The 13,707-nt window shown below is 46.1% G+C and overlaps 1 protein-coding gene across 1 annotated transcript in view; it reads left to right on the top strand.

Annotated features, from left to right (window-relative positions):
- Window positions 1–417: 417 nt before the first annotated feature.
- The window catches only part of COLGALT2 (collagen beta(1-O)galactosyltransferase 2), a 117,295-nt gene continuing 104,005 nt past the window's right edge, over window positions 418–13,707 (top strand). Inside the window, exon 1 of the mRNA XM_004013865.5 lies at window positions 418–964. Within this exon, the coding sequence (XP_004013914.2) occupies window positions 702–964 (263 nt within the window). The 5' untranslated portion in view covers window positions 418–701. The remainder of the gene's footprint in view (window positions 965–13,707) is intronic.

Genomic DNA, 13,707 nt, shown 5'->3' with positions numbered 1-13,707 from the left:
CTCTGGCTCTAAAATTCTTCAGGTCTTCCAACTAGATCTTACTGGGGAGACTACCCAGTCAAAAATATATTTAAAGAGCGCTTGAGGGTGAGGAAATACAAATATTCTGCCTTCGTGGAAGTTAAAAAAAAAAAAAAAAGCCTGTTTATCATAGTAATGAATTACTGGGTGACTTTTCATTTTAGAACTCTACCCATTTAGTCAATAGGTGCATTATGAAAAACTGGATACATTGCATCACTGTGAAGGACTTTAGACTGCGGTTTGCAAAAGCAGAATAAATTTTCTTGGAGTCGTACCGTTATGTACACACGCTCGCTCGCGCGCGCGCGCGCACACACACATACACACACGCATTCACACGCCCATTGGCAGACACAGCCACACCTCACAGCCCTGAGGAAAGCCACAGACCTCAGTACAAGCTGAACCTGAACTAGAGGAACTTTCCGCCGGACTCGGGACAAACAGCCGCACCGACACGACTGTCTGCGAGCCGGAGCCCAGGCGAGCGCCGGCGGCCGCAGGTACTCCGGAGCGCCCGCGGCGGGGCCTGGGCGGTGCGGCGGCGGCTGCAGCGGGAGGGTCCCGGCGGCCGAGGCCGTGCCAGTGCGCGCGCGCCAGCCGCCTCCCCTCCGCCCCTCGCCGCCGGCCTCGGGCATCCGCGCCGGGTCGTCCCGCCGCCCGCCACGGCCCGGAACATGGCCGCGCGCCCCGCCGCCCCCCTGGCCTGGGCGCTGCTGCTCGTCTCCTGGGCTCTGCTGCGCGGCGGCTGCCGGGCGCGCTTCGCCGCCGAGGCGGACTCCGAGGACGACGAAGAGGAGGCGGTGGTTTTCCCCGAGTCGCCCCTGCAGAGACCCACGGTGCTGGTGGTCGTCCTCGCGCGCAACGCTGCGCACACGCTGCCTCACTTCCTCGGGTGCCTGGAGCGCCTGGACTACCCCAAGAGCAGGATGGCCATCTGGTGAGCCGGCTGCGCCGGGCTGGGGGGCCGGGGGACCGCTCAGGACGCGCGGGAGACGTGGTGCGCACACCCCTCGCTGCCTGCCCGGGTCCTGGCCGGATCAGCGGTTGCGGTCGGGAAGGACGCGCGCGTCTGTGTGCGCCCCGGGTGCTACTGGGGATAAGCAGCCCGCCCGGAGCTCCCCCGGGGACAGTACGAATGGGGTGACCTCGTGCCTCTCCCAGATAGGGCTGGGGAGACGCCGCAAAAGTGCTAGCTTCTCCGCCTTTGCACTCGCGAAGATTCCTTTTTCCCCCATCTCTCATTTCTCGTCCGGGAGTGAGGGAATAAAGGTGCCCGTCGTCGCCGCCGGCTCCTTGGGACGCGACGTGGTCCGTCACTGCGGCTGGCAACGGGGGACTCCGGAGTGGCTGGGGTGCGCCGCCCTGGCTTCCAGGTGCCAGGCTTCCATCTCAGAGGCTGAAAAGTGGCTCCGGGTTCTCCCCGGGTGTGAGGGGAAAGGGGAGAGGGGGTCAGGATCCAGAGATTAAGGCTAGGTGAAGCCCGCTGCGTTCTAACCACGCCACCACCGTGGATGCTTTCTTGTCTGAGCGCTCCAAGCTGTCCCGTCCCCGCATCCTGCCTTCCTTCCTGGGCCCAATCCCGCCGCAGATGCAAACATCGCCGGGTCCCTTGGGGTACTAAGTCCTCGGGACTGAGCAGCCTCAGGAAGGCAAACAGCAAAGATTTGATGCTCTTAGAATAGAGACCCGGGCCTGGTCCCGGTGCTTGCTGCGGGGAGGGTCAGGGCATCAGTGGGGGTGGCTGCCCATCTCAACTTGAGAACTTGGTCCTGTCCCCACATCTTTGTATAAAAGCAGATATCGGAGGGTGAGAATTTGATGGCCAGATGAGCCGCTCAAGAGCCTGTGGAGGAGAAGGTGGACCTTGACCAGAGGAGATAAGCCACCAGATACATGGACAAGAGGCCTTTGGTCTCCGGAGGAAGCTAGAGCCCTTGTCACGGGGGAGTTCTGTCTTGTGTTGATAAAGGGAGCTGTCCACAGACAAAATATCCTTAAAGCCTTGGTGGGGCAGAAAGGGAGAAGAAAGGATAAAGCAGTAGCTGGAACTGGCAGCCTAAGGGTACCTGGTGGGCAAAGTGCAGAGGTGAGAAAGCAAACATGAGATATAGTACCGCACTGTGCTATACACTGCCTTACTATATACCCGTTATACGTGCCGGCTGCCACGCAGGAGGCCATGCTATGTGGAAAGTGGGAACATTGGTGCAGCCAGGTTTTAAGCCAGAGGATTTTTTTTAACCATTTCAGTCCCAAAAGGAAATTTTGCAAGTGTCAGTTCTCAGATGCTTTCTTCAAAAGAGGTGCTTTACAGTATGGCCTGTCTTTATGCATTGTTTAATCTTGAAGAGCATCCCAGTAGTTACTAGGACATGAGTGAGTGCAGAAGTGAGTATGAGGCACAGGTTTTGCTATCCAATGCACAGACAGTACCCCTTTTATCAGATAGTAAACTTGGCACGGTGGTAAAGAATCCGCCTCGCAGTGCAGGAGATGCAAGAGATGCAGGTTTGATCCCTGGGTTAGGAAGATCCCCTGGAGTAGGAATTGGCAACCCACTCTAGTATTCTTGCCTGGAAAATTCCACAAACAGAGGAGCCTGGCGGGCTACAGTCTGTGGGGTCGCAGGGTGTCAGACACGACCGAGTGACTGCGCACACAGGCATGCAAACTTTTAAGAGATACTATGATCCTTATTTTACAAACAAAGACACTGAGGCTTGGATCAGTTTAGTAACTCACTCACAGAATTAATAAATGATTAAAATGGGAATTTTAACCCTAGTTTGTTTCTAAAGACCACCTCCAAAAGGATAAAGGGAACACAATGTAAGCAAAATGTATATAAACCTATAAGCTACGTATTAAGAGACTTGATTTGTTTGTCACTAGCTTGACCTTGGTTTGGGGCCAGTTGCTTGGGAGTCACAGATATCAGTTTCCTCTCAGTGAAATGAGGGAATCAGAATAAGTGATTTCAGATTTTCTCAGTGATTTTCTGGCTCTTGAATTCCATAGATTGTATGATACGATCATAATCACTGAGCAGTGACTGCACATCCTCAGTTCCCTGGATGTTCCAGATTCTATGGATGTTGGTGTTCTCTTTAGATAAAGAGCAGTCCAGTTCTGCATAGACCTTAGGGATCTCTTTTCCCTTACCCTTGTTTGTGGTTTATGGGACTGTACCTTTATGGTCAATGTTGGAAAGTTAAGGAAGAAACCCACAGCTTGGGTAAGGCCTTGGGCAACCCCTGCATTAGCCAGCCGCTGAAGACTCTTCTTTGAGTTCTGGCTTAGAATGTTATATAATTTATTAAGTAAAAATAATAAAATGCCAGTTTTTAAATAGTCCTTTACAGCTTTCAAAGTACCAGCTGTGTTATCTCCTTTGATGTTTGCTATCATCCTATGGAGAAATAAGATTATCTCCATTTCATAGTAAGTAACTGACTTAGTAAAGATTATATTAGCTTGTTAATTTCACAGATATTTAATAAGAGCTCACAGTTCTTCTGAGCACTTTACAATTCATTTTCTGGTTTCATTTCCACAATAACCCCATCAGGCGTGTCTTATTATACCTTTTTACAGATGAGAAAACCGAGGTACAAAGAGGTTGTGCAAGCATGTAAGTATGGGCTCCTAATCACCTGCTTTTGTGAGAACCAGGCATTATGCCCTGTTCAGTCAGGAAAAGGTTGAATAAGATGTGGCTCCTCATAGATAAATATGTGTTTGTTTGTTTTTTTAACTAGGCAGTGTAAGGTGATCTGAGTGGCATTTGTAGCTATTGGGAGAGTGACTAAAGAGTTCTAAATCAGATTAGGGCAGTTGTATGGTCAAGGAAGATTGTTTGTTTGTTTTTTTAGGATAGTTGACACTTAGTTTGAATTCAGTTTTGAAGGACAAATAGGAATCCACAAAAAACCTGGGAAGGAAGAAGGGTTCCAGAAAGAAAGAGCAGCAAGTAAAAGAAAAAGGCACTGGGACATTAACCAGAGCTTCCTGTCAGGGAAGATAAAGTGAGTGGCAGGTCTAAGTTTTGCAAATCTCCAAACTCATTGCATTGTACTCTGGAGCTGCTGACTTCATGACTAGCACTAGAAGATTATTTGACTGGGAAGGTAATGGGTTATAACCCTCCAGGAGAGGCAGTAACTCGGTTTAGGATGCTGCGGCTTTGAGGTGCTTCTACCGGTTACTTACTCCAGTCTCAGCCCCACACTCTACTCTACATTCTGAGATGGCAAATTGACTAGTATCCATTCTGCAGAGCCAGCATATGCTGATGTCAAAAATAGGCAGTGTCAAAAATGGCCAGAACTTTATAAAACAGAACCATGTTGAGTGTAGGGACTGGGTTGCCAGCTTCGATTTCACCTTATTTTAGTAACTCTATGCAAACTCACTCTTCTTCTTCTGCTTACCGTTAACAATGGCGGGAGGAGTATCTGATGAGATTTCTTTCCTGTATGAGTAATTAAGAGCCTGGTTCAGTGATCACATTCAGATTTCCCAGTAGTGTGATGTTTTTCCCTCAGCTAAAGTTCTGGACCAGATCTGTACTGAGTACCAACAAATTGACCTGAAAACCTCTTCAGAGGATGAGTGCAGTTATTTCAGCATCAAGTTTATTTGTATTCAACTGAGTTAAAGAAAGTTTATATTTTAGAGATAACTTTGTACCAGCGAAAGGGAGAACTCACATCATTTACCGGTCTGATCTCAAAACCCCACCAAACTGTTTTCCTTCAGCTATCACAGTTGTGATAAGGAACTAAGATAATCCTTGTGTTCTAATTAAAACCTGCACTGCTGAGATGAAGGGAACTGGTCGGCATTGTGACCTGCAGCAGCGCACTTGAGTGGGTTCTCTTCAGTTCGGTGGAGCCGTGAATAGTGGCCTTAGCAGTAGAAGGAAGGCTGACCTCACCCCTCCCCCACTTCCCAAACCTATGATTAAGGGGAACAGTGCCCAGTAATATGCTGATGAAAAATGGAGCTGGTCCCAAGGAAAGACATTGGACCCGAAAGACACATTAGTTTGTGTTTTGGAGAGCCTGCTGTTCCCTGTGGGAAGACAGTTGGGATTCACAGTCTGTGCAGTCACAAGGCAGTAACCATCCTGTAATTACAGAACAATTTGGGCATTTCATTTGCTAGAGTTTTGAAAAGTAATATGTATGCTAACTTGGAAACCATCATATGGCTTTTAAATAAAGAGATGTTTCTGTTGACATAAACACTGGCAGTGACAAACTTCTGCTTGTTCAGAGTACTGAGCCTGATGTTTGCACACAGTTTTATCTGTGCAGTGTTTGGGGATTAGCTTGGATTTATATCTACATTTTAATGTCCAACCAGTAGCATTTTGTTGAATGTTTAACTTGATATACAAATATAAGTGTGGTTTATAAAATGTTCCAAACTAATACTAATGCTAGTTTTCATCAGCAGTGAGAATGATGTCATATTTTCTCATTACCATCTTGACATTAAGCATTTTTGTTTTACTTCTAGATGGAAGTTTCAGCTCATGGCTGAAAACATATATGGTACTTGAGTCCACTTCTACCCATTATTTTATTTTCCTCACCTTACCCTTGCCTCCTCCCCTCTTTGTCCTCCAAACCTGGTAGTTTAGTTTGGAGGGGAGAGTATGAAAATTAGAGTCAGATAGACTAGGGCTCAATTCTCCTGTATGCTCATGGGCACATCAGTGAAGCTCTAAGCCTAGCTGCCTCATCTGGAAATGACTAATAATTATACATACCTCAAAGAGTTATTGGGTTTCCCTGGTGGCACTAGTGGTAAAGAACCCACCTGCTAATGCCAGAGATGCAGGCAACAAGTGTTCGATCCCTAGGTTGGGAAGGTCCCCTGGAGAAGGGAATGCCTACCCACTCCAGTATTCTTGCCTGGAGAATCCCATGGACAGAGGAACCTGGCTGGCTACTGTCCATAGGGTCCCAAAGAGTTGGACTTGATTGAAGCAACTTAGCATGTTTGCAAAGAGTTATTATAACAAGCAAATGAGATAATGTAATACAATGTTTTTTACACATGTGCTACTAAATAGAAAATAGTTGCCATTTCCTATATGTCTTTTCCTTTGGGTCTCATTGCCATTACATTTCTCTTCCTTTCTCTTCTCTTTAAAATTTTAAAATGAAAAATTTAAAGAAGAAATATGTTCAAGCTCTGTTTATTTCCTTGCTTACAACAAAAATTATCAGCCTAATGGAAATTAACATTTATGGAAGGGCTGTTCTAAACACTTTGGTATAATAACTGATTTACTCCTGACAGCAAGCCCAGGTGAGAACTGTCATCGCTGTCTTCACTTTACGCAGGAGGAGACTGAGGCACAGAGAATTTAAAAAACTTGTCTAGGCTCACAAGGCTAGTGCATGGTGGAGCCAGGATGCGATTCAGGCAGTTAATGTCTCAGACTGAGTACAGATGGTCTGTTTAAGATCAAGAAAGGACCAATTAGTTCTAGTTTTTGCTTCTGTCAGTTGACCCAACTTAGAAAGATAAGAGTGCCAGTGTTTCTTTCAAAGAAGAATAGCCCCTTCTGCTTGAATGACACGAGGACTCAGTGGTTCCCTTCCGCTGTCTTGTTAATTTCATCAGTTAGCTTAGGCACTTGATAGTTACTAAACTCTGTTCTGTGTTGGTAGATTTTATAGGAATAGAATGAGACTAAATATATGGGTTGTACATAAATATACAGGTCACTTCCCAGGATCTCAGCTATTTAGCAACAGAAAAAATTTATCAAGGATTTTTAGTGACAAATGAATACGACAGCATTATTCATATTCATGGTGATGGAAGCATTTTTGGTAAGAGAGAGGGTCAGCTTTTCAGCCTTTTTAATTAGTGGTCTTGGATTTGATTGACACATAAACTCAACTTTCTTCCATATAGTTGAAGAAAACTATGAATCCTCCTCCCATCCTACAATTTCAAAACAGGATGGGACCTCAGAATTACATGTTTCCTTTGGGTAAAAAGTGAAGTCACCTATCATTTTGCTCAAGTTCAGACAAATTGCTTGCAGAGTTAAAACGGATGCCTAAATTGTCCTGGATCTGTTTTATTAATTGACTTCCACAGGTGCAGAAACCAAAGCACAGGATAGTTAAGGGATGCTCCCCCAGTATGTTATATAATGAATAAGTGTTGGGGTGCAATAACAGATTTCTAGATTTTTAAGCCCTTTGTTGCTCAGTGGTTGAGTATTTTATGATGCTGAGTGGTTTATAATCAGTATTGCTCCTGGCTTAAAAGAGCATGCAGTTTTTCTAAGCAGAGTTTAGTCTCACTCTGTCTTCAACTCTGTTCTCCCTATGATTCCATTGCTGAGTTTCTTTGCGACTCCAGGTACATAAGCACGCTCCCTGTGGCCCTCTCCCTTGACTGTCTCGGTGGTCAGAGGAATGAACAATGAAAGCTTTGTAATCAGAAAGGCTATTGGTTGTGCCTCAGTCCTTTTTGCAGGACTTACATGTCCTCATGGGTCCTATGATTGTGAGCACTGTCTTCAAGTCTAAGACACACTATAGTAGGTCCATTATAAGGCTTATCTAGGGAGTATAGTAGAACTATTATAAGGCTCAGTTCTCCACATTTCTTCAAATCATGTAACAATATACAGTCGAGTTAAAATTTGAGAGAAAATGACCAGCGCATAGCCTGGTTGTTAGTTCTATTCACCAGTTGCCATCTGAGGTTACCAGTTACCATGAAGAGGTTGCAGTGTAAGTGTTTAAATCATGGCTATGATTCATCAGGAATTACAAAATGTGTATACTGTATATGTCTTGACATTTTTATTCTCAAAGGAGTGACTTGTTCATTTAATTGAATTCATATTCTCAGCATATCAAATTGCTGGGTTTTTTTTTTTAAGTTAAATCTGATAAAGTCCTCATAGGTGGCTCAGATGGTAAAGAATCTGCCTGAAATGTGGGAGACCCAGGTTCAATCCCTAGATCGAGAAGATCCCCTGGAGGAGGAAATGGCAACCCACTCCTGTATTCTTGCCTGGAGAATCCCATGGACAGAGGAGCCTGGTGGGCTACAGTCCACTGGGTTGCAAGAATTGGACACATTTGAGCGACTAACAGTTAATTTTTTCAAGCATTTTCTTTCCTGATTGTTTCTCTTTTATTTAATTTTTAAATTTGCTTTTTATATTTTTATTTTTCTGGCTGCACCACATGGCAGGCAGGATCCTAGTTCCCCGACCAGGGTTCGAACCTGTGCCCCCTGCAGTGGAATCGCAGAGTCCTAACCACTGGACTACTGGGGATCCCCCTGAAAATTGTACACAGCAACAACTGTGGGGCTGGCTAGCCCCTGTCCCCTGGATTTTGTCCAGGCAGTCATGTCCCCATCAGGCCCACCCTGTATGAACTTGTGATTGGTTCCTGCTGTCCGACTCTCGTATGTGGCTTGGCTGACCCCTGTAGGCAATTGGGTGGTGACCGCTGCGCTCTGCTCAGGCTTCTCAGGATCCCTAGGGCTCAAGTGGTGAGTGCTTTCTAGAACCAGAAGGCTTGGGAAGCTGCCAGCGAGTGACCTAGTGGTAAAATGATCAGAATTGCATTACTTTTCCCTCAGCTCTCCATTCCCATGGTTGGAATGCTGTGTGTGAATGTTCATAAAATGAAAAAGCATCTCGTTATAGGAGGTAATTGAGAAGCCATGCAGAATATAAATAGGAGTGGCTGTAATTAATTCCCTGGAACTTGCTGCCATTCAGAGCCATGAAAACAGAGCATTTGTGGTCGGTGACTTTAGCCAAGTCTCTTGCATGAATTAAACCTTAGATTTGGCTGGAGGGCATTTCTTTTCCTCTCTAGGAGCACCATACAGAAATCCTGTCGAACTCAGACTTCCCATAATGGCTTCATGACATCCTGCCAAGACTAAATTTATGATTTTGTAACACATCTCATTTAATTGAGGCAGCAATTGTAGTTATTTTAGTTGTTTGTCAGGTTCAGCAAGCTGATACCTTCCCCCCCAACCCCCGACTTATCTGGTTTAGCTGATGAGATTTTATACCGTTTTTGCCCCAACATGTTTGATTAATGTTTCAAAACCACTTAGAAGATGTACATTTCAAAAAATATAAATGATAGCATAAGTAATGATCCTTAGACTGCACACCCCTAAGAAGATGGCAGAAGGCTGTGGCCAGGGGTGGGGAGCAGGCCGCCCTGATGAGGCAGTCTTCTGAGTACTTAGTTTAAGGGATAAATGGGCTATGTTGGAAGCATGCTTCTCACCTCCTAGGTTGGATCACTTCAAAGTCTATGGAGGGACATATCAGGCTAGAGAGAGGAAGTTCCTTAAATGGAGTTTTCCCCATTTTGGCCATTGCCATGATCTGAACATCTGTATGGACCACAAAGTTCATATGTTGAAACCCTAACCCCTAGAGATGACTGTGTTAGGTGGTGGGGATTTTGGGGGGTGCTTCAGTTATGGGGGGTGAAGCAAGAATGGGATTAGTGCTGTCATACGGGGTCTCCAGAGAGCTCCCTCCTCTCTTCCACCACATGAGCACACCGCAGGAAGTCTACAGCCCTGAAGATGGCCTTCGGCAGAACCTGACCATGCTGCCGTCCTCGTCTTGGACTTCCAGCTTCCAGAACTATGAGAAATAAATTTCTGTTGTATATGAGCTACCCAGTCTGTAGTATTTAGTTAGAGCAGCCCAGATAGACTAAGGTAGCTGTCAAGCCCAGGAAAACCATGGAGGTAGCCCAAAGTGCCTACATTTTAGAAGGTAAAGAATAAAACTCTTACTCTCCAGTTGCTTTGCTTTCTGAGAGCAATTGTATACATTTTGGAGGTGGGGAGGGCAGTGGACCACGTCCAGCTTTCCTGTTCTTACAGGGCAAGAAATGACTCTGTGAGAAAGAGGAATGCGTGCTTGTGTGTTGATTGACATTCTCCCTAAAAGTCATATTGGGTGAGAAATTGCCACTTTTCAGGGTCTTGGGAAAGGCAGGATTTCCAACAAGTTCCAACAGTGGAACTTAAATTTCTGGGTTATCCATGAGAAATATGGTCATGGACAGTTGGAGCCATGGCATTTCCAACAGAGTCCCTTGCTGGACTGCTGGACTGCTTTTTCGTCTCTTGGTTTCCAGCCAGCCCCATAATTTGTCCAAGCTCCACACACCACAGTGATTATGGCTGAGACCCGCCAAGATAGTGGAAAGTTGCTGCCAAGTGGAATCAGGATTTTTCATGTCATCGCTGCACCACAGAACAGTAAGCTTATATGCAGCTCTTCCAGAGCTGCATTCCCTCTGCTGGAAGCAGATGGGGTGGAAGGGCATTCAGACAGTCAGACCGTGTCTTGCATTTCAGATAGATTTTGTAGAGTTGGCCTGTAAGGCTCAGAACAGCCAGGATACTAAAATATTTTAGAAAATCACAAGTCTCCCCTCTGCCTTTCCTCAATCTTGTTAGACTGTGTTCAGTCACCAAGTTGCATCCAACTCTTTGTGATTTCATAAACTGCAGCACACCTGTCCTTCACAAGCTCCTGGAGCTTGCTCAAACTCATGTCCATCGAGCCAGTGATGCCATCCAACCATCTCATCCTCTGTTACCCACTTCTCCTCTTGCCCTCAATCTTTCCCAGCCTCAGGCCTGGAATCTGTATCTTAAACATGTGCACAAGTAATTTATATGCACCTCTGGTCTGGGAACTGTAGGAGCTGAGTGCCTAGAAGGTCCCGTGAAGAATAAGGGGCCCTCATGGAGGGACTGAGGACTGACTGTATATGCATCCAAAGTACAGGCCATGGGATTTTCAAAGCTTGGAAAGTTGGCACATGCTGGAATCTTCTACACCCCAGTTTCCAGATGCTTAAGCAATCAAGAAGGCCAAGGGGTTTTCTTATTAAGAGAAATTGTAATGTACAGGATTATGAAGAAGAGGCTCTGCCAGGCAGCATCTTTTTTTTTTTTTTTTTTTTTTTTTACAGAGTCAAGCACATGTGTCCTTCCTCCTTCCAATAGTGGCTATTAAAAAAAAATTTTTTTTTAATTTAAGGGAGTGCCTCAGATTGCCCATTATATGAAGAGCCTTGCACTGGGGCTTTATGTAAAATGACACTCCCTCCAACCCTCTTATTTGCTCAGTTATCTCACATCATGAGCTCATGAAGTATTTAGGTTTATAGAAGAAAAGCTGTCTACTGATGAACATCTCTAATAGTCTAGAGGGAAATCAAACCAGTGTGTTTCTTTCTACTGAGTGGTAGTCATGTGACCCACTTCAGGACCCATATCCCCTTATCTTGTTTCTTTTGTGCTGGTATTTAATTTTCTTACCTTTGATTTTCTCTTTGGCATGCCATTAAAACTCCTCCTATCATGTGTGAAAAGAATAAACAGTCTATTAAATAAGTTTAGTTGAAAAGTGAAAAGTCGTTTAGTCGTGTCTGACTCTTTGCAACCCCGTGGACTATAGCCCGAAAGTTTCCTCTGTCCATGGGATTTCCCAGGCAAGAATGCTGAAGTGGGTTGCCATGCCCTTCTCCAGGGAATCTTCCCGACCCAGAGACTGAACCTGGGTCACCTGCATTGCAGGCAACTTCTTTACCATCTGAGCCACCAGGGAAGCCCAGGTGAGTTGAAGTTCAGCCTTAACATTATGATATTACCAAGTCCCTAACCTGGTGTCTGCACTGGTTATGAAACCAAAATACAACTTTTCGGAAATTCACGCTATTCGAGTCCACTATACCAAAGGTTTTTCTGAGTTTGTCACTGTTGCACAATGGTATGTTCAGGGTTGGTAAAGTAACATTATTACAGCCTCACCCACAGGCAGCCTTCTCTGGGGACGATCACAACTCAGTTGCTAAATCTCTTACTGTTTATACCCTTGTTTTATTGTGTCCTTTAGGTAACACTGTAAATGTCCTCAAGGGTATGTGTCCCATTTTCTTTTCAAGTCCTTCCCCTTCTCTGAAATGTGAGCTGCATTCCACAGCTCAGTGCCTCCTGCCAAGAAGATCATGATCACCTGGGACGGAAGGTGAAGCCAAGTGCACTGGGGTCTCCAGGACTGTGGCCTCCAGCCCAAAGCAGCCTCATCCATTTCCCCCGCCCCCTGTACTGTGCAAAACTCCTTGTTTTCTAATTTATGTTGCCTTGTGGGTTTCCTTGGTGGCTCAGCTGGTAAAGAATCCGCCTGCAATGTGGAAGACCTGGGCTCCATCCCTGAGCTGGGAAGATCCCCTGAAGAAGGGAATGGCTACCCACTCCAGTATTCTGGCCTGGAGAATTCCATGGATGGTATAGTCCATGGGGTTGCAAAGAGTCAGACACGACTGAGCACCTTTCACTTCACTTCTGTGAGTGGACAGGGAGGTGCTGTTTACTTGTGTAACTCTGAACAAGCCCTTATTCTCTCTGGACCTCAGTTTCTCTTCCATAACAAAAGAGAGAGGTGCCAGAACTGTGGCTTTAAAATGTGGCTGCTTGTTAGAATCATTTGATTAAAATATAGAAAAAACAATACTGATACCTAGGCCCCACCTAGACATCACTTAGGTCTGAATCTCTGCAATAGGATCAGGGCAAGCGACATATTTTGAAAACTTCCCAGAGAATGGGACTGTGTGGCCAAACGTAAGAACCCCTGGATGAGACAGATGTTCTCTGGAATCCCTTCCTGATCTGACATCAGTAGCCCCTGCATGGAAGTACTCAGTCACTCAGTTGTGTCTGACTCTTTGCGACCCCTTGGACTCTAGCCCAACAGGCTCCTCTGTCCATGGGTTTCTCCAGGCAAGAATACTGGAGTGGGTTGCCATGCCCTCCTCCCGGGGATCTTCCCGACCCAGGGATTGAACCTGTGTCTCTTTTGTCTCTTGCATTGCCAGGTGTACTCTTTATTACTGAGCCACCTGGGAAGCCCCTTCATGGAAGTAACGAAATCTAAAGAATTTTCACGAAACATAACATTGCGTGATTGATGTTTCCTGGACCCTCAGCTGAATTTTAGATCTTTGGGGGAGTGGCCTAAAAAAAAAGTCTCAAGTTTTCTTGGAAGCTCATTTTTATTTCACACTGTTGTGTGCATGAAAGTTGCTTTAGTTGTGTCCAGCTCTTTGCCATCCTATGGACTGTAGCCCGCCAAGCTCCTCTGTGCCTGAGATGATCCAGGCAAGGATACTGGAGTGAGTTGCCATGTCGTCTTCCAGGGGATCTTCCCGACCCAGGAACTGAGCCATTGCCTCTTCTGTCTCCTGCATTGGCAGGAGGGTTCTTTACCACCAGCGTTCAGCCTGTTGTGTATAGTGCCCAAAGGTGTTCCCTAAAAGTGTTGTCTCCTGCAGAAGGCCTGGGCCACATGATGACTGAACTGCCAAGGGGACGTGGCAGCAAGCGGGCTGGCTTTGAGAGCACGCATTGGAACTTCTCAGGACGGGCCTGTGTGCCCCAGGTGGAGAGCAGTGGTGGCCCGGGCTTCCTTCCTGCGGCACAGAGGCTGCCCCTTGGCTAAGGAACTGTGGACATCAAGGCCTCAAAGCACATTCAGGCAGGCTGTGGCCACTCAGGATTCCTTCCCGGTGTATGTTTTGGTGTGCTGCCCAGCCTCACTTTCGGGCATTCTGTTTCACACTGGTGCAG

Source organism: Ovis aries, chromosome 12, assembly GCF_016772045.2.
Source record: "Ovis aries strain OAR_USU_Benz2616 breed Rambouillet chromosome 12, ARS-UI_Ramb_v3.0, whole genome shotgun sequence".
In the NCBI taxonomy this organism is placed as follows: Eukaryota; Metazoa; Chordata; class Mammalia; order Artiodactyla; family Bovidae; genus Ovis; species Ovis aries.
The sequence above is the reverse complement of the archived record's forward strand: the minus strand, read 5'-3'. Positions and strand labels throughout refer to the sequence as shown.